General features: G+C 37.1%; 1 protein-coding gene across 3 annotated transcripts in view; it reads right to left on the reverse strand.

Annotated features, from left to right (window-relative positions):
* Positions 1 to 23,409, reverse strand: part of jing (AE binding protein 2 jing) — a 193,798-nt gene that overhangs the window by 48,719 nt on the left and 121,670 nt on the right. The window contains exon 1 of one of the 3 annotated variants that reach the window (XM_073085750.1): positions 12,501 to 12,736. The exons of 1 other annotated variant lie outside the window; for it this stretch is intronic. In XM_073085750.1, coding sequence (XP_072941851.1) covers positions 12,501 to 12,520 — 20 coding nt within the window. In that variant the 5' untranslated portion in view covers positions 12,521 to 12,736. Of the gene's footprint in view, positions 1 to 12,404; positions 12,737 to 23,409 lie in introns of those variants that run through there. One more of the 3 variants, XM_073085749.1, reaches the window with a different exon arrangement.

Genomic DNA, 23,409 nt, shown 5'->3' on the forward strand with positions numbered 1-23,409 from the left:
GTTAGTACGTAATAGGGCTGTTGAGAATATCAGCATCAGCATCAGCTGATTATCAGCTTATTTTTTAATATCAGCATCAGCATCCGCATGCGCAACAAAAGATGCTGATATTTAATGCTGACATTCAAGTCGTAACATGTTCGTTGAAGGCGGAACCGAGCATAAGTTACGTGGACTTTCGGCCAATCACAGACAGTTAACATACACAACTTGTCACTTGTTCCCTCATTTGATTGTTTCGTCAACGTAATTTGGTCAGACGTGACTTTCGATCATAGTTCAATCAATTAATAAAATATTTAAGGATTCAATTCATAATGCCTCCTCCAATGAAAAGTTAGTGAACAAAGATACTGCATATGTAGTATTTGTCAAAAATACTATTCTCGTAAGGGACTCACAAATCGTTCAAAGTTTTCCCAGAAGAATATACCTGTTATTATATTAAGTACTGACATCGAAAACCAACAATCTGCTACTAAACTCCAAGAATGTGTAAGGTAAATACTTCCCTTTGTATCACGCAAAAACTACTGCAAGAAATTGTGACCAACACGACAACTGACATCTTCACGTATGTTTATCGCGATAAAATGATTTGATAACTTTGAAAAAAAATGAATTGTTAGCAATTGAAAGTTGGGAGTGTAAGTGCATTTTTTGGAAATTTGTCAGTTTGGAAGTTTTGTTTTAATATTTTTAAATATCAGCATCAGCATCAGCATCCGCTGATATAGTAAAAACCTGCATCAGCAACATCCCTGGTATGTAAGAATGCAGTTCGTGTATTTATCGACCTAAATACGGACTTTCCGGCCAAATTGATCGAGCTTTGGCTTTCTTTGGCAAAATATTGTTTTTTTCAAGTTTGCTAGCCGCTAAAATATATTATTCATACACAAATCCAACAATTTTGAAAACTTTGCCTAAAATATCGAGTATTCTCACAGGTGGAACAAAGAAAAACCGTTTTTTTTACAGTTTCAGCAAAACTTTATCCCAATAATCGTTATAAGTCAGACAAATATGAAACTGACAAATATGAAAATAATAATTTACCATTTATAACATATTTAAGTGTCAGTTACTCTTATTTCACTTTTTCAAATCCGCTGCCACTTTAAGCGGATTTAACAATTAATCTTTTTACTTACAAGGTAAGTAATAACAGAGTGTAATTTTTTGTTCTCTACTCAAACTAGTAAAAAAATAATGTATTATGAGTTGTCATTATTATTTACATTATAAGACAATAAAATGTCGTATCGTTACAGGCCGGTCGCGTCGTAAACTGCATTTTATTATAGACTCGTCTCCGGCACTCGTCGTAGGTGGCACTCGACTCATAATTTTATTACAATTTTATTATATGTATACGCTTTACTTTTTACTTCAAACTTGAAATACGAGATATGGAGGTACACATTCTATTGAGGGTTGGCAGTTCACACATTATTAAAAAATCATATTCTCTTATTTCTGTCTGTCATGTGACATCGTTTTCACAATTTACTTGGCCAACGATTTTAAATAATAATATTTATATTCATGGAAATTTCAATGAAAGGAATTTGTTACCATATTGTTTCGTAGTTTTACGAAAAATAATATTACGCCATTCATACAGTATCAATTATCAACTAAATATGATAAGTTTTCCTTTTTATCTATGTTAATAAATTATATCCTATAGATGACAAGACTCATATATGCATGTCATTGCATGTCTATCAACATCTTAAGGTAGCACGTGGAGTCCAACCACCAGATGGCTCAGAATAATTTCTAACATAGCCGAGTAATTAAATTGGCTCTGCACACCAAAGAATAATATAATTATTATGACATAATCCTAACTTTTTTGCATAAATTACTGCAACAAGCACCTGAGACTATTATCTGGATATGATAATGAAAACTACAGCCCGCGTTCCAAAATGATTTGATTATTTATTTGTATGTGTGTGTGATAACCCTGTGATAACATATATCGTTTCCACCTACACCGCGCTGCAAGCACGGTCATTGTTCTCTTTAGGCCGGGATTGGTATTAATCACGCTGGCTTTTTGTGAAGTTTTATTACATTTTTTTACCAAACTGGTTCTTTGGTTTTAACGGCCCTTAGAATTCCCAAATGGGTTATTAATATCCGAATTATAAACGTATAAAGCGACGTGCAAATCGAAATAAAAAAGATTCCGAAATGATGAAGATACGTTTACGGAGATATCATTTATATACTTTATTTACATAAAACTTACATCAATTAACAGGAACCCAACGACGCAAAAACTAAAAGATTAAGTGGCTTGTGCATTAAGATATAAAGATGGTCAGTATACGCGAGATAATCTTACATATAAAAATAATAACTTCATTCGCCACCAGATTAATTATAGACATTGATACGTAAGAATTTATTATGAAGCTATTAATAGTCTTTAGGTATAAATATTATAGTTGAATAACCGTTGTGAGTGATACTTTATCGAGTTTATGTCAGATGTTTAATGTCAAAGATAATAGCGACTACTGAAATTATTGAAAGCACTATTTTTATGTAGAAGCCGCTATAATATTAGCTGTCACAACAATACATTATTATAGACGTAAGTCATTGTTACAAGTCATAATAATAGATGGCACTGTTAGCGTGATTATAATAGTAGAGGTATAAAATAGTAATCGTAAGATACAGATATCTATTATTATGATATGAGGTTGTATTACAACTTAGTCTTCAGGGGTTGCAACGCATGTATAACTAATTTAATATAACATCAGGTCATCTAATCGACAAATTAATGAATGTCTATAGATTGCAATTGACACTACCAGTTAGACTGCACAATCGTTTGCTACGTTTCTATTACAAAAATCTCCTTTTTTACCAACTTCAAGAAACATACCGAAAACCTTAAATTATCAATTTAATAATAGAAAGCTTTTATAAAACAATACCAACTAAGGTTCTCAATTCTTGCAGGAGCGGTTGGTTGGCGGCGGTTCCCAGTTCGATCCCCGGCCAGACAGACATTAGAATTATGAAGGTATCCAAATGCCTGTGTTGGTCTGGGTGTTTGTACGCTATTAGGAATAAATCCTGTTTCTATTTTACCTCCGGCACAGAGAATCCTAGTATGGGGCTGTGAGTGTTAAAATCGTCTTTTTATCTAACAACTTCTGGAGGGGCATGACGTGAGTTTAGTGGACCACAAAGCACCAACCGTCCACCGCACCACATCCTGGAGTCACATCGCGGCACACGATTGCGATGCGCGCCGCGTCGCCGCACGTATTTTTAGCGTATGTCCCACGCGGCCGCAGCTATTCCGAGAGGTGAACGGCCCGTGTGTTACGTACGATCTCGTATGGGACGTACGGGCCGCGATGTTATTCTGGTTGGTCGGTCGCATTTGTTTGTTTGTTTGTGCGAATGTACGGATTACTGATATGTTATGTAAATGTATTATGGACGATTAGTACACATAATTTCATCTCTATATTATTTATATTTATGAAGTTTTTTTTAACAACATAAAGCAAAATAACACGCAATCCATTTGTGATAAGGGATCATTCAATTAACTTTTTTATGTCAAATAGTTCGTGAAGATTATCTAAGGACATTCATAATACATATGTAACTGTATGCTTTCTGCCTCGGAGTACTAAAATTGGATCATAATGTTATATAGCTACTTACCTTACCACAATTTCGAAGCAGATAATACTGCAATACCTGCTCAAGTTGCGTTTAATAAATTGACACGGACGTTTTTAAGCAAAACCTGATTACATTACATGATAAGGTTTTGTGTGAACATATTACATTTTGTTTTAATTCATAAAACTATTACCTCGTAGAGCGACTCTACTTATGCATCTGATTTATAAAGCTGGCGGCACGCTTTGTACCTCGCTCGCGTGTTTTTCTCCACTCATCTGCATATTGGGATCGCGTTAAATTAATCCAGTTAGCCTATACGGACAGGATATGTGCCTATTTACATAACTTATGCATGTATACGTTTATAAGGCGCTGACGAGTATTTTCTTTTCTCTTATCTCTGTAAACATCAACTACCGTCTAGAGTGGTTTAATGTAATTAAGTTTTTTAACCATACTGAAATTTTATATTACCTGCTTGACTAAAAGTTTGATTATTATTTAAATCAAATAAGTCCATTTGTTCTTTAAGTTATGCGAAATTATTTAATAACAACATGATTAAAACGGAACATTCATTTTTTAAATAAGAAATTATTAAGTTTAGCTATGAACTAATGTGAAGATGTACAATACTAGACATAATTTAAACTTTTAGTATCACAAAATCTCTCTCATACTTATAAGCCGCGCGGGTCAGAGGCTTTCCAAACTATCACGTATGCACGCATGCGTATGCCGCCTCGTACCGCTATTTGGTTCTTAAAAATGTTCATCCTATCTGTATGAATCTCATACTGACTTTGATGCTAAAAACATTTTAACCGACTGCCCAAAAGAGAAAGGTTATCTATTTGTCGCATATTTTAGTGCTATTTATAGACTAGCCAAAACTCAGTTATAGTTAAACTTGATAAATGTTTATCTAGTAAAGTTCGAAATCTGACAATCATTGCCAAGAAAAAATTACCAATTTCGATTTTTGCGATTGATGCGAAATAAAGCACAAAGTATTCGACGATCGCGCTAGCCGCTAGATAGTACGCGCACGCACCGAAATCGCCAGCGTCCTACTTACAACACAATTACAATTACACATACAACATAATCGTCGGTCATTACGGTTAATAAATCACAACATTGCGTAATTAATACGAACAAATCGAACGGAAACCGATACTGTAATCGGATATGTAACCATTCGAGCTTACAACCGTTAGACGTGTACCTACAACCGATAGGGCGGGTGCATTGGTAACACAGTTTACCGGGCCGTTATTATGCTATTATAGTTATAGTTAATATAATATACCTACATACCTGCCATAGTAACGGCAATGTATGAATGTATATAGCTATACAAATAAGCATGAAATACAAAAAATGTAAATTGGTCACAGCTGCTAATACATTAATGTATTCCATAGATGCGTAACGAAAATACAACCATTTCTAAACGACTAAATAAAATAATAATTATAATGTTAGTTGAACATCTGATCACTTTGTAATCGAACGATCTGTCGTGTGATTAAAAACTCAAAAATAATTTTGAAGCATCGGTTTTTAAGTATTTTCAAGCATATTTGAAGTGTTTACATTTTGAAAACGTCAGTGTTTACAATCACATGAATCATGTATATGTATTTGCATACTACCAAAATCTATAATCTATAAGTATAATCTGTGTAAAACTGCTAGTCTGCTCTGAATATAGAAATGAATCGCGTCGCCATAGCAAATTGTATGACTACACCTGCTCGCAACATCTTCAAAGCGGACTAGCAGCTTGGCAGGGACTATTCAATTTATTTTTTTGTCTGTATTATAAATGTTATCTATTCGGATTAACGGTAAAATGAAATTTAATTAGTCTTGATAATAGAAAAACTTTATATTAAGTACTACAAGAAAGATACATTTTATGTTATCGTACAACCATACATTAATGGGATACAATAACTATAAAGATATAGATTGGATGTTAACTATAGCTACCTATCGTAACCTACCCACCTACATTACGTCGGTTGTAATGTAATGTAACGTATAGTAAGTTTTATTACACGCTCGTTACCAATCTGCCATTGTTTACATGTGAATAATAAGATGAATGATTTACTGCTAGTGCTCGATAATATTTTATGAATGCTCCCAGTGTATTATTATTGTGTTGATAGCCGAAACCACTTTGTTTTTTTTAAAGTTGTATTTTGAGAACTACTATAAAACATCTACCGTTGCTATTTGTAGGGTTAGCAAATGTATCGCTCATATAGCTATGATGTAGATATATTTGAAATATCTTGCATAATGGTTGTAGTGATTGGTAATAAGTCTTCACAATTTAAACCGGTGTTTTAAATAACAGTTCCGAAGCCGAATAACGCAATTTCATAAATACTTACACTATATATGCATACGCATTGTAACTAGATTTCATTTAAAAATATGTATAATGTTACAATCGTTGGTGAACTTAATAAAATAATTTAAAAAATAACGATAAAATTATGCTGTAAATGTAAATATGTAGCGTAAATTATATTTTAACACTTTTTTAAAGGGTATAAAATTCATTTCAAAATGTAATTATTTTTTAATTCGAGTCCTTTTCCCATAGCTTACATATATGCACAATAACTAAGCATAGTTATCTATAACTGATCCCAAACATGAGATTGTATCTAAAATCGATCGTAGAAGCGTTGCTAGTACGCTATCCCTGAGGAGTACTGAGGACTAAATTGGAACGCCACATGTATAAGTGTCGTTGTCAAATCAGAACACATCACGCGCCACACCGAAGACACAACTTATAAATCCGTAGAGCCGCCGCGTTCGAGACAACTTTTTCTGAAATAAAATATAAAACCGAGTCGAGTTGGTCTCTTATTATTGTTATGTATCGTGTATCTGAAGTGAATGAACTTGCGCGACCGATATATTAAGGTCAAGGTAACTTTCACAACGTAGCGATTGTTTTGTGATTTACCTACATCGTTATCTCTTTTACACTCGTGTTATAAAATGTGCCGGTGTTATCATATTAATAACAAACAATACACATGTTTAGCTGTGATAGTCTAGTGGTATGATTTACATGTCACGAAGGGGCCCGGGGTTCAAATTCCAATCGCTTGCGATTTTTCGATGCTTATCAGAAATTAATTAGTAGGTACATTCTTATCGGCCGCGGAAAACATGATGACGTCATCTGCATCACATGTCAAGACTAAATACAGTTCTCGTAGTCTACGCTTGCTTGAAGTGTAGGGTGTGTGTTAGGTGCTAAATTGACTCGTCATTTTTTTGTAATAAACAGACAAAAGCTTGTTTTAGTTACATCATTTGTTATTAAGGCATCTACAGTTACTCAAACCTCCTGAATCGCGCTGGCTGATTGAAATGGACATAAATACATATTGATGTTACATACATACCTACATACATATGGGTAGACAGCTACATAGTCGAGAAACGGCGACACGTGTAACCTAGCAACCCGCGAATTATCGCAGTGGGTCAGGCCTCGTGAACTTCATACCGAAAGAATTATATCTTTATACGAGAATAGAGCGTAACAAAATTGCGAAATGTGTCTAGGAATGAAAGATTTATAGTTTTTATTTAATTGGGAAACTACGCTGCGATTTTAGGAAAATTATGGATTTATTCCAGGGATTTTGACTATGATAGGTTTTTGCAGTGTTATTTTTACCGACAAATTTGGACGGCTTCGTGTGCCATTCACCAAACGCACCCTTAAATCAGAATACAAATAGAAAGTCAACCACACGGCCTATTATTATAATTGACTGATTAACCTACCCCACCCTATTTTTATACATTTCACTTTTATTGAGAATTACTATAAACAAATATTTACTTTAAATCTTTAAATTTTCGATGTACCTAGAAACGATTAACAAATACTATTAATAGTACCGGATAAAGCGGTCAACGTTTTTTTCCGACAAATTGCGGTCCCGACATGCCGGTTAAGCCGGTTCGAGATCCGAACCTTACGGAGTGTATTGATTCCGTCGCCCATTGTTATCTGCATTCCGGATTAACGAATACATTTGTTTGCCATTCATTTCACTACGTAGCAGGGGTGCCAACTTCGGAGAAAATATAATTCCGATAAAAAGAAATGGAAAAAATCAGCCTGTCAAATTCACTCTTGTATGTTCTGGTTTCCGCCGATCATAATCCAGGTAAACGATTTTTTGAGAAAAAGCGGAAAGAAGAGGAAATTAATATACTATTGTAAGTTAATATCATTAAAAGCTAAAGTACAAAAAATGTTAAACTAAAACAAGGGATACAAAATAACTTCAAAGGATGAATAGAAAACACATGCGCATGATAATGACCTGGTGAAATATAGTGACTAGCACTTAGCTTATCTGTAGATTAAATGTTTCGATACAAAATAAGGCTAAGAGTGATGTATTACCGAACTAATGTTCGAACTTTGGGTTAGTAACAACAATACATTTTTTTTTTATAATATAAGAGTAGCAGACAAGCATGCAGTCCACCTGATGGTAAGTGGCTACTGCCGCCCATGGACATCTTTAATCAACCCCAGATAGGATTAGGTATTCCTACCTGAGGTCGCCCACAGATGCGCTGCTACCCCTGAGGACTAAGCTGGAACGCCTCGGAAAAGTCTGTCTCCCTTACCACACCCTTCAAACCGGAACACAGCAGCGCCTAACACTGCTGTTATTAGGTAGAAATAGGTGTGGCGGTGGTGCCGCCGGAGTCGAATCACAAAGGGTTCTACCACCTTCAAATCGAACCACAAAGAGTTCTTCCACCTTCACAATTTGAAATAGGCTGCCAACATATTCGTAAGCGTGGCGGATAATCACTATAATCCTTACAATTCTGAAAACCGGCCAACAGTGGAATAATAATGAGTCAAAAATGATGATGGAGGATGATGTTATCACCTATAATGAATAAAACCTAACAGTTAACGAGAAATTATTCACAGCTTTACACCATCTGAAACGACGCAGATAAATAAATATCAGTAGGTACGTTAAGTAGCAAAATGTACAACCGAGATCAAAATGCATTAGAGAAGAAAAAAAATGACAAATGACACAAATGTCATGACCGCCTTATAATTGGATAGAACGGAACATCGACAACATGATCGATCAACAAAACAAATTGAATATAGAAAGAAATGAAACAAGTCTGGCAGATCTAGCACTAGATACAGACGTTACGAAATCGTCGGATCGCCGACATTTGGCGCGGAAATTGAGCGTGAGGCGGCGAGATTGCTTTTTAAATCGCATTACTTGATGCATCACTGCTGCAGTCGGTGACGGGTGGCCGGTTAATTGGAAACGAGTCCTACCACCCGTCTAATCCTCATTTTGAGGTGTCTCGCGAAAGAATTATGCAGAGAAATGAATATGCAAAGTAAAACTTAATTACAACGGCCAATACATTTGATCCATTCGATATAAATTTCTAAGAGTAGGTATTTATTAATACGTATCCATTTATAAACTAATACAAACAACATTTAACATTTAATGATCTAAATAATAAATAAACGCATGCTAGAAAGTTAAATAACAAGACCGTAAAAAAAAAACAATAACCTACTTTAAAATGTTATTTGCAAATAAAGGGATTTGATTAGAACAAAACCATTGGGTATAAAAGTTAGGCGAAAGGCAGTTGAGAAGCAAATGCATAAATTGAGAAACATAACTAATACAATAATCGAGCAGTATTTAAAACATACCTATATCTACGTATAAATCTGTTTGGTAAGAAAAGTTAACAATAATAAAGCATGTAGAGTTTGAAGATGCAACTGAAGTAAAAAAACGTTATAAATAAAACAAAAACGAAAAAGCTCTGAAGGAACACATGAGTTAAATAAAATGCAGTTTAAATAAGGGTGCACCATAAAGCTTAACTTGATAGCTATCATTTTGTAACAAAAAAGGTACGGTAGGTTCAAATAGCAAAAAACTATGACAAAAACTATTCTCTATGCACGAGGTGATTGAAGATCACACAGCCGTCAGGATGTCATCGAGCTAAGTGAAAATCATCGTAATTCTTGGCTAATAAAAAATAAAACTCAAGTATAAAAGTACGACAGAAACACGTTACAACAAAACAATCCAAAATTCTCTCAGGGAAGCTTTTTTTTAATGTTTCACACGAATCGAACATTTCTACACTTAAAAACGAAGCTGGTTTAAATGTGAAATGTGAAAGAAACGGCAACTCACAACGAGTGTTCGCAATAAAATCCCAAGTTAAACACAAGTAGGTACACTTTTTAACAAAAAACGACTGATAAAGTCTACAACGAGCGAGAAGATAAGGAGATAAATAAACCGGTTTAGTTCTCTAAAGAAATAATTCAAAGCGTTGAACCGTCACAGTGAACCGGTGGCTTAAACGGCTCGCTAGGAGAGGCTAAGCGTCCGAGAGACAGGGATTTCCTGGAACAAATTCCAACGCAAACAAACTTGTTTGAATTTTCTTAACCTGTTTTAGATGATTTACAACTTGTTGAAGATATAAGGACTGAGAACAGGACTCTTTTACTTACACGTGGAGCTGATAATAAAGCGGACGTCAATGGGATATGTGAATAACAAACGTTTCAATGAAATACCAATAAATTGTGGGAAACAATTACTGTCAATGCGTCATAATATTGCTGTTAAAGATATAATATGACATAAATACCCATGACGGATGGTGAGTCGTCTCTGACGGGATTATTAATGTATATGATTACTTATTTTATACAAGTTACATTAATGAATTAGAATGTAATGTTTTAGAATCAATGAAACCTATATTATCTATCGTATGTTATGTAAAATTAATCTCTCTGATAACGGTTGCGCAAATTATGATTAGATGATGGGAGACAATGCTATTTAACATTATATAGGTTTATTTAAACGAGAAAAATAACGATAATTACAATAAACACGTCCTTTGGAATCCATCAAGAATTCAAATGACTTCCTTGCTGTAGCTGACGAGTTCTACCTAAGACCGCTATGAACAATGGCATTTATAATACTTGGCACTGCCACCATATTAGAGTTAGATGAATAATGATAAGTTGCAGATAAATTATTCTGTGAACAAAACCGGAAGACTGAGCACAAGGTGCCGGTAACACCTGCCTGCCGCGAAGACCTTTATGATATACACGACATAAGTACTAAATTAAGGAAAAACAACTTTTACAGTGAATAGATACAATGCAGTTTCTCTACTTCAGCTTAATCATGTTTAGAAACGTCAAATACATGGATTAGAATTCCTACTTAAAGTGTGGTACTTAGTTCACGAGAGATAATATTATTTAACGGACTAATTCTTACTTCTTATGTAACGGTAACTGGTAAGTATTGTAAGTTCAAGACATTAATGCAATTAATGAAACTAAAGTTTAAAGTCTAATTGCTACGTCTGATAATTAAATTATAAACGCATATTGCGCTACCTACTTCGGGTTTATCCACTAGAATCTTCGAATCTGAACACATTCATAAGGATCGCTGTTAAGAAAAAAATAGATGACCCGCTAGAGGTTAAATAGTCAAACTGTAATCAAACAGTTCCACCAACTTGAAAATAGTTATAAAACTAAAATACTTGTAAAACATAACGTTTTTATTTAATGTAAAAAATATAATATTTTACATTGTAATTTAATTATATACAAATCTTTTCGGTACGATTAAACAAAAAGTCAATAGAGTCTATAACTAAACGATCACTGCTTAACACCGGACCGGACCGAATTTAGTAACTTTAGTAACTTCGGCAGAAGTTAACTAAGTTCGTTTCCAGACGAATACACGAAACTAGGCATTTCAGTAACAATTAATGATAGGAAACGAGCGCGAGCTAGTTATTAATTAGATCCAATTCATTCGTTACGAAAGCGGCACTCCACTTCCTACGTTACAAATACCTATTCTGTGAAGTTTAACGTATTTCCTCGTAGTAGTTTGACGCAATAGGATTCAATTTGCTAATATACCTACTTATCTTTTAGGTATTAAGTAGTTGTTGTCTTCGAAGTTCTCTAGGAATTTGGTAACTATTTTTTCCATGCATGAATATGTATGCGTGGTAAAATATAGTAATGCCGATAAAATCGCGGGTTGCGGATAGTGAAACGTACAATCGTCGGCTATAATATTATTATTATTTTCTACGCATTCAATTAATATTATAATTAGAATAACGTTTTTCGACAAATCATTAAATATTTTTAGAACATGTACAACTGGCCAATTATAACAAAATTAACGGCGTGACTCATATTATTATTTAAAATATTCATTTAAAAATATTAAATTAAAAGCCTCAAAACATTTAAACGTTTCAAACGTAACATCCACGATACGCTTGCCTACCGTGGGACTTGTAATTTTTCAGGTAGCTTTTTGTATAATTTCTTAACTATACAATTTCTACTTACAACAAAAAAAACTAAAAAGGTTCATAAAAAACGGGTCTGTCTACACTCTGCACCAAATCCAACACAATGGCTCCCCCAAGCTAGAGGGCGACGTTTATTGTTGTAACGCAACAAAAAAAATTCGTTTGCGCCCCGACGAACGACGTGGTGTTTTTTGCACTAATCCCAAAAAAGCGCCAAAAATTCACTGTAGTAGGTACTAGGTACCGGTACAGGCTTTGCTTACCCGAGACGCAACCGACATATCGGACAAGGACCGTCAGCGGATCGGCGTCCCCGGTTCCCACACATGCATGGTGTTTTAGGCTTCGTGGATAATCACCTCGGTCGGTGGCGTAACATTACTTCGCATCGCCCGGCGCCGCGGTCAGCTCGCTGGTCGCGCACTGCACATCCTCGCCATCACACACACACACGATCGATCACACCGTCGCTGAGCACTGCGTGTCGTCACTGCACACACTATGTCACTGTCACACAGAGTCGCGGAGTCGCGGAGGGACTCGCGAGGCGGGCGGCGTGCGCTATGAACGCCGATGCATTGGCGGCAGTGCGCCGCGGTCCCGGGCGCGCAACAGCTGACGGGAGCTCGACCCCCTCCCGACGCCCCGGCCCCCCGCGCCGCGCAGCCCCCTCCCCTCGCTCCCGCGCGCGCAGCCGGTGCGTGCGCCACACCCCCCGCCTCGCCCCCCGCACTACCTCTAATCCATTATTTACGGACGGCCGACCGGTTTCAGGCGCGTTCGCTTTGCCCGCCGCTTCACGACGATCGTTCAAATTTAATGCCCTTCCTATGTCCGGTCTCTAATGCGATAAGATTACGGTTGTCGGACTTTTGGGACGCCAGCGGCCCCGGTACTTGCACTCCGCGGAGTGTGGCTGCCCGTAATCCATAACGCTGTTATCGTCTGCATCTTACGCGCGACTCGTGTACCAGTTCGCGTAAACCCATTCGGCCATCGTTAAATATGATTCAAAGGAGAGATTGATATGACAGCGGAGCAGGTGAACGAACTTAGGGCAGGCGTCGACTGGTACTGAAAGCACTAAAACGCCTATAACCCGAGTGATATATTCTGTTGAAGCCACAAATACCTTGAAGCAGTAAATCAACGTACCGACCATAAAAACGCTGTAAAAATAGAATTGAAAATGAAATACCACTCCTTTGTCAAGAGTGCAATATTTTTTTTCATACTTGCAATTACTTATAATATTACACACTAACTTTTAAAATATAGATACAAAATTAGATTTAGCGAAAGGATATTTTCTACACCACGCAGATGACTGTCCTTCTCATCACTATATATTTTTCTTATTTCGTATAAACTCTCGTGTTTTTCATGAAAATTGCCTGCAGCTTATAAACTTACAATGTATCTTTAAATTAATACCATCAAACAGTACCTACACTAACTTTAATAATATTATTGGACAAGCTTGTGTAAACTTGCGACAGAAACAAAAAAATATCTGATTGTTTTAATAAATAGTAATATAGTATTATTGTATTTAATGTATTCTATTAAAATCTACTAAGCGGTATGAGTAATTAAGCACAGTCTTTTACTGAGCCTATAACTTTAAAAACAATTATTGCACATGCAGCAGCAATTAATTCGCATTAATTACAACAACTTTATATTACAACACAACGCAACACAATGGCGACGGTAATAAAATCTATGCGGGAGTTGTAAATTTAAATTCTTGTAATTAGGGCGAGTGAAATGAACAGAATCCGCGAGGCGGGACCACCACGACGCTGGGCTACCGTGCTGCGCGTGTCGTGTTCTATAAATCTAATGCCTCCAGCGCATAGCATACGTAAAAAGTGCACGATCGGCTCGGATGAGGGTCGGAGCCCGAAGGTGAGCTGTTAGGCTGCAGTGTTCCATTACAGAGTTCCCAGTAACATTATCGTCGGGCGAGCGGACCTCGAGATACCTACTCCGGGATCCACTTTCGGCGGACAGCCATAGAAATCACGTTGTTCGCGGAACTTTGTTACCTGTAGTGCGGCGGCAGCGCAGCGCGCCAAGGTGAACGCTCGGGCCAAGGACGGCCCGGCCCGGGGGGAGGGGACGGGCCGTGACTCCCCACCCGCCGCATCCCCCCTTGCCCGAGTAAAAACGCTCCGAACCTTCGAAGACGGGCGGTGCAACCCAGCAAAAAAAGGGCCCGACGGAACAAATAGAAAACGCTCGGCATGAAAAAAACAAGGAACACAAATAACAGGGGTCTCCGATAACAGAACTAGTTGCGTCGCTCTCTTGTTCGCTGTCGAAAAAATGTACAGTTCGCATGTCACCTGCGCCTACGCAGACGGGTCACGCAACTCAGTCCGAGCGCGTTCCTATGATGTAATAGGCTAACGATGAAAAAACGGCTAGCAGAAGAGGTGCGGAACTGGCGTCATAAACAAACGCTCACTAATCATCTGGCACGCTCCGAACATTATATAATACGTTGTATAATACTTAAAAATTTGGAATCGGACAAGTATTTGTAAACACTTTTTGCGCACTCCGGTTTCCAACTTGTGTTTATCACATACATATTAATAGAAGCGTGCGTTCAACTTTTTCTAAGCATGAACGAGAAATAAAGGAAGGATGAACGATAAAATGCCAGTACTCCCCGGGAACTCTGCTCGGACCGGTTCCAGTAGCGCATTGTAATAACTTCCCTACGAGAAAAAGTTGCACTAGGCGACACGGCTCGAGGAATCCTCCTTAACGACGTATATGGTACCGGTTGAAGATTATTATCAACGTGAGTAAAAAACAACTTGAAAGTGGTCGTATTGCGTTAGTATCATGAAAGAGTATTGACGATTGACGCAATCGATTGTCTTCCGTCGAGTCGACGATCGAGACAATAGAAGTATCCTTGGTTGCAGTTATTCGTCCAGCCCAATGGTCATGTTACATCACCGTTCATAAATAGAATCTCCTGGAGTAGCTAGCGTACTGAGCACGCAAGGAGGCGTAACGCCTTGCGCTCTTCCAACGTAACAGGCGTTGAATAAGAGAGAAAGAGACGCGTCAGTGTTACAGTTAAGCAGGAACTCTATTTATATGCAAATATAACCTCGGAGTCGACACCTGTTTGCGTATTCTCAGCGCTCGCCGCGTCGCTTTGTGGCTACTCTGTCTCCGGTATCCTTTAGGTCATGGAAAACAAAGTTATTGATGCTATCGAAAAAATATCCTTTCGAATATTGAAAAGCTAACCCTTGTCCCTTACAATGAATTACTCGTAAAAAATATCCTTTTTCCAATAGTTTTATTTAAATTTTTTGGTGTAACGTGCGCTTAAGAGTCGAATTTAATTTGGAAATTTAACTTACTGGATAACAATGTACTACCAACATCAGCATTTGATTTTGGTTGTATAGCTGGTGATGGTTATCGGGCGGATTGTATCTTCCGTTCAATATGTTAATAAATTTATCACTAAAAGCTAGCATACATCAAAATGCTATAAATTTTCCAAGACGTTTCTGCCTTGTAGCCGTCAGTAAACAAAGGCTTGCATTAGAATAAAATACGTCGCGGGTAGCAGTAGCTGGGATCATTGCTTATACATTACAGAAGATTGTTGTTACATCGCTTCGAATAATAAACCGATGTTCGTTTTCTGTATTCGTCTATACTTTAACTGTATTGTATATTTGAATTCAATCAGTAAGTCTAATGTGATTCCTGCAGTACCCCATCATAAATTTGTTTCAGTGTTTACCGTGTCACATGTTTCCATTACTGTCATATTTTCACCAGTGAGTCCTCCCTCGCACGAGGAGTGCAGTAAAGAGAAGAATTAGAGCGGGGTTCGTTGGATGTCCATTTATCATACACATCCGATGGCCAGCACTGAGTGTGTTTCTATGTACGTCTGGCCCGCCAGATACGGCCGGCTCGTTTATTTTGTTTACACGTGTTACTTCGTCCACGTCTGCTCTGAGTGGCAATTCATTTGAGAAGTTCGCGTCATTAATCCTAATTGACAATCGTATATCTCCGGCCGAGTGCATGGTAGGTTTTATGTTTATTAAGTCTTGAAGGATATAATTATCTTTTGGGACCTTTCTTTAAACAAGTAACTTGCATCGCATGCAAAGGCGCGGACGCACTAGATTTATTTAAAAATAGTTACAAAGAAGGAAACGGATAAGCTCCAATTTATATCCAATAGAGGGATAGGTGACAGAAAGATAAGTGCCACCATTCACCAGCGACAGCGAAGTAGGTGAGAATGGTCGCGTAGGACATATGCTAATCCGCAAGTCAGAGGCTGAGCCGCTATCCGTCAGCGGGGCTTATCGCGGCACGATCGCATCGCGGGGGGAAGGACCGCGCCGTCCTTCCTTGCCCTCTTGGCCGATGCCACGGGCTGAGCTAGGGATGGCGTCGCTTCCTAAACAGATCAATTTTTATATCGATTCGAGTAAAAACTTAAGAATCGATTGAAGAAAATATGGAAGATTACAATATCGATATTTTTAAAGTGGAACTTTTTAATTTCATGACTTTTTTAGCTGATAAAAAAAATACATGGGGCGTATTTGTGAGGTGTACGACCAATGCTGGAAATACTTCTTTTTGTAAATAGAAAAAATGATTTATTTTTCATGTCGAAAAATCGATTATTTAACTAATCGATTTTTGAGACCCGATGTCCCCCTGTCTAACTTAAGCGAGTGCCGCGTCTAACGTGTGCTCGTTAAAGTCCGTTTGTAAGGGCTATCTGTGTTGCTTTGACAGCGTCTTCTGTTTATATATTACCGTTTAAAGTAGTGTTAGTTAGTTTAATATCATAAACCTGAAAAGGTTGTTTGAACGCGTTAATCTCTGGAGGTGAAAATCTTTTTAAATTAATCTGAAACTGGATATCTAAGTGTCTTGACTTATCCGTAATAGGTATGTGCAATGTGCATATTGTGCATAAGAAAGTGGAAGAGTGGAGAGTTTTTGTTTTAGGTGAATTCACGCTGCGTACTTAGTTATTAAATACGTTTATTCAAATTTCAGCATTTTTTTTCATTTTCTCGAGACGATGATGATTGAAACGTTATAAGCAAAATAATTTCCTACCGAATAAATTTTGATCGTGTATCAACAAATGCACAAGTGCAGGATGCATTGTAACGTTAATGACCGAGTGTTTATGACACGTTATAACGGTTCTGTTCAGCGATCATCGCGATGTTTCCAGTCTAACGCACTGGACAAGAGAGGCTTGAAGTCGAAAACAAACTCATTAAAAGGTAAGATGCCGAAGCGAGATTTAATAAATTGACATCGACGGGAATTTTAATTCCAGCATTTCTTTAATGAAATGGAGCAACGTCGTCGGAAGATTAAATCTGCGAGCCGACAGTCGAGTCGTTGGGAAGTGGTTTCTCGTTTGTAGGCAACGCAGCAATAATATTTTGCACTTTGATGTTTTGGAAGTAAGCAGTTAGGGATCGAGGGGGTGGAAAATAACCCGCGGCGATACCGTCGTAAGTGGTGTTACATCTTGGGATCGGAATAGGCGAGGGAGCGTCGCGACGGCGGGCGGCATTAGGTTGGAGCGCGACGCTTCCGACTGTGACCTACAAACGCTCGTCTTCACATCCCGTAGACATCTTTCACGCTCTCCGCTTAGAATATTTATGGCGTCGGGACCTCCGTAGCGATTAGAATTCCGTTTCTTTACAATATTGATGACGTTACTAGCTTACTTCGCTCGCTCCATATGGAACGTTGCATATTTTACGAAGCAAATACGCGGGGTCGTGTTTTCGGAGCAAATTCGAAAAGGGTGGATTAGTTAAAACCCAAATACGTCTTGAAAGTGTTTTCTTTGCGTAGCATTAGGTGATTTCATTGTTCTTTTTGAAATAGGCAGAAGTATCAAACAGAAATAAACAGAAGTAATAAGCCTCATTGGATTAAAGTACTAACTATGGTCGGCTACAGGCTTACAACCTCTGAGGACTACATTGGATTGGCTCATATGTATATGTTTCTTCCTTGCCAAACTTTTTCAATCAAACACAGCATCGCTTCATAATCCTATCATTGTGAAGAAATGTATTGGTGGAATTCCTATTTGTTGCAGGTTTGTGGACCATACGTTAACCGGTTCCACCCACACGCGTTAACGTTAATTACAACGTCACGTTGGGCACACGACGCGGACCTAATAGATGTTTAACGCAGTCGTTTTATTTTACAAACTTTCTAGCAGACGACGTTTGAAAAAAACGACGTACGTACGCTATGTATTTATTTTTAAATGCGTACAAATAATACGTATTTTAACGAATAAGTAGGTAAATACCGTGTTGATAATACATAGGTACATTCTTTACAGTTAAACCAAATTAGGTAGATCCATTGTGCTATGTTTATGCATTGTACCCATTATGTGTATTTTTTACATATCTCTACTGAAATTAAAATATAAAAGTCTCCGCTAATAAGACATGTATTGTTTTTGCATGGCAACGCATCTCTCATGAAGGTCTACGATATTCATGCAGTGACCGCATAGCGACAATTTCATCACATAAAACACACACACACAGACAGACACAGAAAAGAGCAAACACCGGAAGGCGTCAGGAGCGACGACAGCGCGACGCTACAATTTGCCAATCAATCGGCCCGTCGCCGTACTGGAGTTGACTGGACACGCGTTGATATGCGCCATTAGACCAAATGGTGTGACCAAATGGTTGCACTGCGCTAGGACATTCCATGCTACGGTGCGTAAACAAAACTGAACGAAAGCTTGTGTTTCATCAATAAAACATATATAGAAAGAAACAACGAAAAATAATTTAAAGCTTTCAACTACAACAATTAACAATGCAAACGAATGCCAAAAAGGCATGTTTGATATCGGAAGATAAATAATGATAAATAATAATCTCGATTAAATAAAAAATATAAAATACCTGCTAATGATTCGTTGGAGGCCATTTGCATGTTTATGTCATATCAATTTCTGTGCACGTAGCTTTAGGTGCATATTGCATGTCCATACATAGGTAGATACGGCCTTAAATATAATAGCTCTTAGACAATTAAACTCACATTTTTCTCACCACCTGTTTCAGCCAAATTCGTGACTCTCATATAAATTCTTATTTACAAAATTATGCACAAAATTTGTTTGTGCATTATCTTGTGGACATGTTTAAAATAATAATATTATATACTGCTAATGAAATTTCTCCGCAGGTACACGGTTTATCCCTTACCTTGCCTCTAGGGGCTCTACCAACTTGAAATTGAATAGCGTGGTCAATGCCCTAGGCGTCTGTAAGATTTTCCAGTCATTGAACAACGACTTTAATTCCTACGTATCATGCGATTCTTATGAATAAAAATTGAATGATTGCCGAATTTTTTTTTAAATATTACTTTATATTTTATAACGTTCCTCAGATTTTCCGCTTATTACCTATATTGTTTACCTCTGAGCCGTATTTATTCGCGATCGGATAAACTACAGCTTTCCGTAATAACTATAAGGATTAGTTAGTATTAGATTTTTGTCACAAAGTTCTACAAGTTGCAATGCAGTTGACTATTCAAGCTTTCACACTTCTACTCATGCAAGTTAATAATAAGCAATGATCATTTCCGCTTCTGCTCTTTACGAAGAAGCATCTTGTACTATTTTGCATTAAAATCGTGAAGTCCCTATTTCTCTTCACAAAGTTTAGCCACCCCCGCGCACAGTAGCGCGGCGGCGGCGCGCCGTGACCCAGATTCGAGAATAACCAACATTTTACGCTCGGCTGAATGAAGATTCGTGAACTTACCGCCATATTTAGGCTCTTTTCGCGTTGGTCCATTGTTTAGATCCATTGAATAGCCTCCATTACGTGATTAGTAGCGTTGGTCTCTACTGGTCGACGTAGTCTTTATACCTAACGAAATTTCTTTTGCTTTATTATGTATTATGCAAACGTGGTTTTATCTAAAGCATTTCGAGCTGTAAACGGGTTGAATGTTTAACGCGCAACGCTATTTCCGTAGCAATAACATAACAAATAAATGATCTCTTCACGATAAACGACTAAGTTTATTTTAAATTTAGGATTGATTCTGGAATCTTAATTACTAGGTAAAACGAACTAATAATGTGAATAAGTACAGTTAATAAAGTGAGCAAAGTCACAATTACACGTACAGTCATGTTAAAGGAGCTGTGTAATTCAATTATCGGCGACTAGATCACTCTTGCACAGCTGCAAAGGGAGAAAAAATCGTGACAGCCATTAACACCGAACGCACAAAAGGAGAAAAAACCCACGCAGCGCCATTTTGTCTTTTTTTAGTTGATTCTTTGACAGAGATGCGTACACACAGCCGGGGATATTGACTTGGCCTCTGGTAGGGTTCGCTACCACTTTAAATATAAGACTTAATAGATAGCGAAGTTTGTTGGATAAAACAAAATATATACGGCAAAAATTGATAACGTCTCCTATGGGAAATCCGTTTAAAACATTTGTGTGCGGTGCGCGTCACTAATGTTGACAGAAACAATCTATTTTGTTTTTGAACTGATATTTTTGTTCATTTTCTAAATTTACCTATGTATATACTGGGCATGTAACGCCGACTTTATTGATTTATTATTTACCTATTTTTGGTTTTCTCCAATAAACAGCATTTGTATTACTTTATACGAGAATATAACATTCTTTCACATCAAACGCAAGTAGTAAGAGTAAATTAATCTAATAGAATCCCACTGTGAGCCAACGGTCTCGTATCATTAGAGGATGAGTCACTACGCTATTCTACTACCGATTATCACGCGCTCCCATACAACTCAATATGTTGTGAAACATTCCTATATAAAATTTAAATATTTAAAACGTAAATATATTCGCTTATCACGGAGCTAATAATAAATGAATTTATGTCTGTTACAAATAAATAAATTCATTTATTTATGTTATATATACAATGGGAACCTAAACTATAATTGAAGATTGGTAGAGTATACTGTATGTGCCAACCAGTTGTAAGGCACTGCTTATGGGTCTCTACCTATTAGAGACCCAGCGGTGGGGCTCAAAAGGGTTATAGCCAAATTATAGTAATATACCTAATAAAGCAGAGAGTGCAGATGAGCACTACAGAGTGCAGTGAACTGCAGTGCAGAGTGAGACTCAGGTACTCAATTTCAAAATCTAAATTTAAGATAATATTAAATAAATACAAGGGAAACGTATATTTTATATTGAGCAAGGATCGCGGTTCATTGTTCAACCCTATTCAGTAGTTCATCTTGTTGTGCTCAAGGGTTCTTTTTATTTGGTTTATAAAGACATTTATTCGTGCAATACTCTCACGTATTTATTTAGGTCCTACTGCTGTGTGCCCAAAATGTGTTTATCTAATACTATTTCCAGTTCATCTTTGATAAGTACATAATATTTTATGTATAAAGTTGTATTTCTGATAACTGCATATTTATTTTACTTCGACATAGGTATATCTTATACCGCAAATATAATGGTGAATGAATCGTAAATAAAGTACAGATTATCTTAACGCTACATGTCCGTTAAAGCTTTATCAACATTAATAATACTTCATTTTTAAGATAGAAAACATTTATTGTTAATAACAAAGACAAATAGTCATACATTTATGTTTTAGTTGTGAAAATATATTGCTAAATCATTTTTCATTTCAAAGACAAGAAAACAGTTTCTATAAACAATTTATTTATCTAACATGCACTACTAAACTAAATTCAATCAATGTATCTTATGAAAAATACCTACTGTACCTATACTTGTAACGGGAATTATTCGCACGGATCAATTAGCACCTACTCGACAGCGTCCGAAATCGTAAACTGAATCAAGCCGCAAAAAGAAAAACGATTGTTTAAAATCGAATAGAAGAAACACCTCTATTACTCCACAGTTCACACGCCAACTAAACATTATTTTCTTTCGATTACGAAATCACAGATGAATCAACGGTTCATTCTAAAACAGAACACAAAATGACCAGAATAGTGAACTAAGCTAGAATTAAAAGCGATTCGCTCCGCTTTTTCCACCGTTTTCCCAGCATCCGGCGTTCAGCTAAAAAGGTATTAAATATCTCGTCGCGTGCCGGCGTAATGTCTCTATCAATCAGTAACGTTTTTTGCAATTGAGCAGTCTTTTAGCGTTAGATTTAGGAATAAAATGCCTCCATTTGAACTCTGCAATTATTGAATTAAAGTTGAATAGGCAAAGTTAACTTCGTTCAAATATTCTATTATAGCTATTTTAATTCGCTAATTTGGTATTGTAACTACGTGGAACAATATCGTAAAATATATACTACGATCTATTAGTCGGCGGACTCGGCGGGCAGTAGTCGTTGTAGCAAAAATTATTCCTAGGACATTTTGTATTGAGTATATAAAGTACGCTTTAATTTTTTTGGTTTCAATAAAACTGCTACTCAATAAGCATACTTATTCTTCGTTATTGCACACCGTCTGAGTCCGATATAAAGATGTGGCTAAACAAAAAAAAATGCTATTGAATTTGAAAGAAGTTACCGCCGTAGTACAAACACATAATGCTCATCAACTATAATTACTACGTACGTTTGTCGGTACGCAGATAACAGTGTCGGCGTCGCAAACAAAGCTGCGGGCTCCGGAAATGTTCTCTCATCTACTGCCCTATTTATACGATGCAACTGTACCGGTACGCATTGCACTGTCATTAGCGACGATCCTACTTAAGGCTATGGAAGTAAGACTCAAAATGGTCCTTCGAGCCGGATAGTTCTGTACTAACTTTAACTTATCTATATTATTATAACGAAAATCCACTTTCGTTCTATCAACATGTACCTTTTTTTACGATCTTGTTCTCGCGGCAATCACAATGTAAAAATTGCGCATATTAATCCCTACAAGGCTTACTTAACAACAAGAACAATTGGCTTTTTATTGAGATACTCCAATAGCATTATTCATATTTGATCCATTGATGGAGCAGATGGTAATTGTTCCGCTATTCTAGTGCTTCTTTATTGTGGCATTTCCAGTTCGAAAGTTTTTGTACACAACAACGTAGGTCAATGAGTAACTCCTGGACTTTTTGCGCAAAAATAAACAGTACCTACTCGTATGTGTATTCAGGAGCGCCCCAAGATATCCAATTATAAAATACATATTTATGGCGTGCAAACTGAGCC

This window comes from Epargyreus clarus, unplaced genomic scaffold, assembly GCF_041222505.1.
Source record: "Epargyreus clarus isolate Ecla_fem2 unplaced genomic scaffold, WU_Ecla_fem_2.2 ptg000023l, whole genome shotgun sequence".
NCBI lineage: Eukaryota > Metazoa > Arthropoda > Insecta > Lepidoptera > Hesperiidae > Epargyreus > Epargyreus clarus.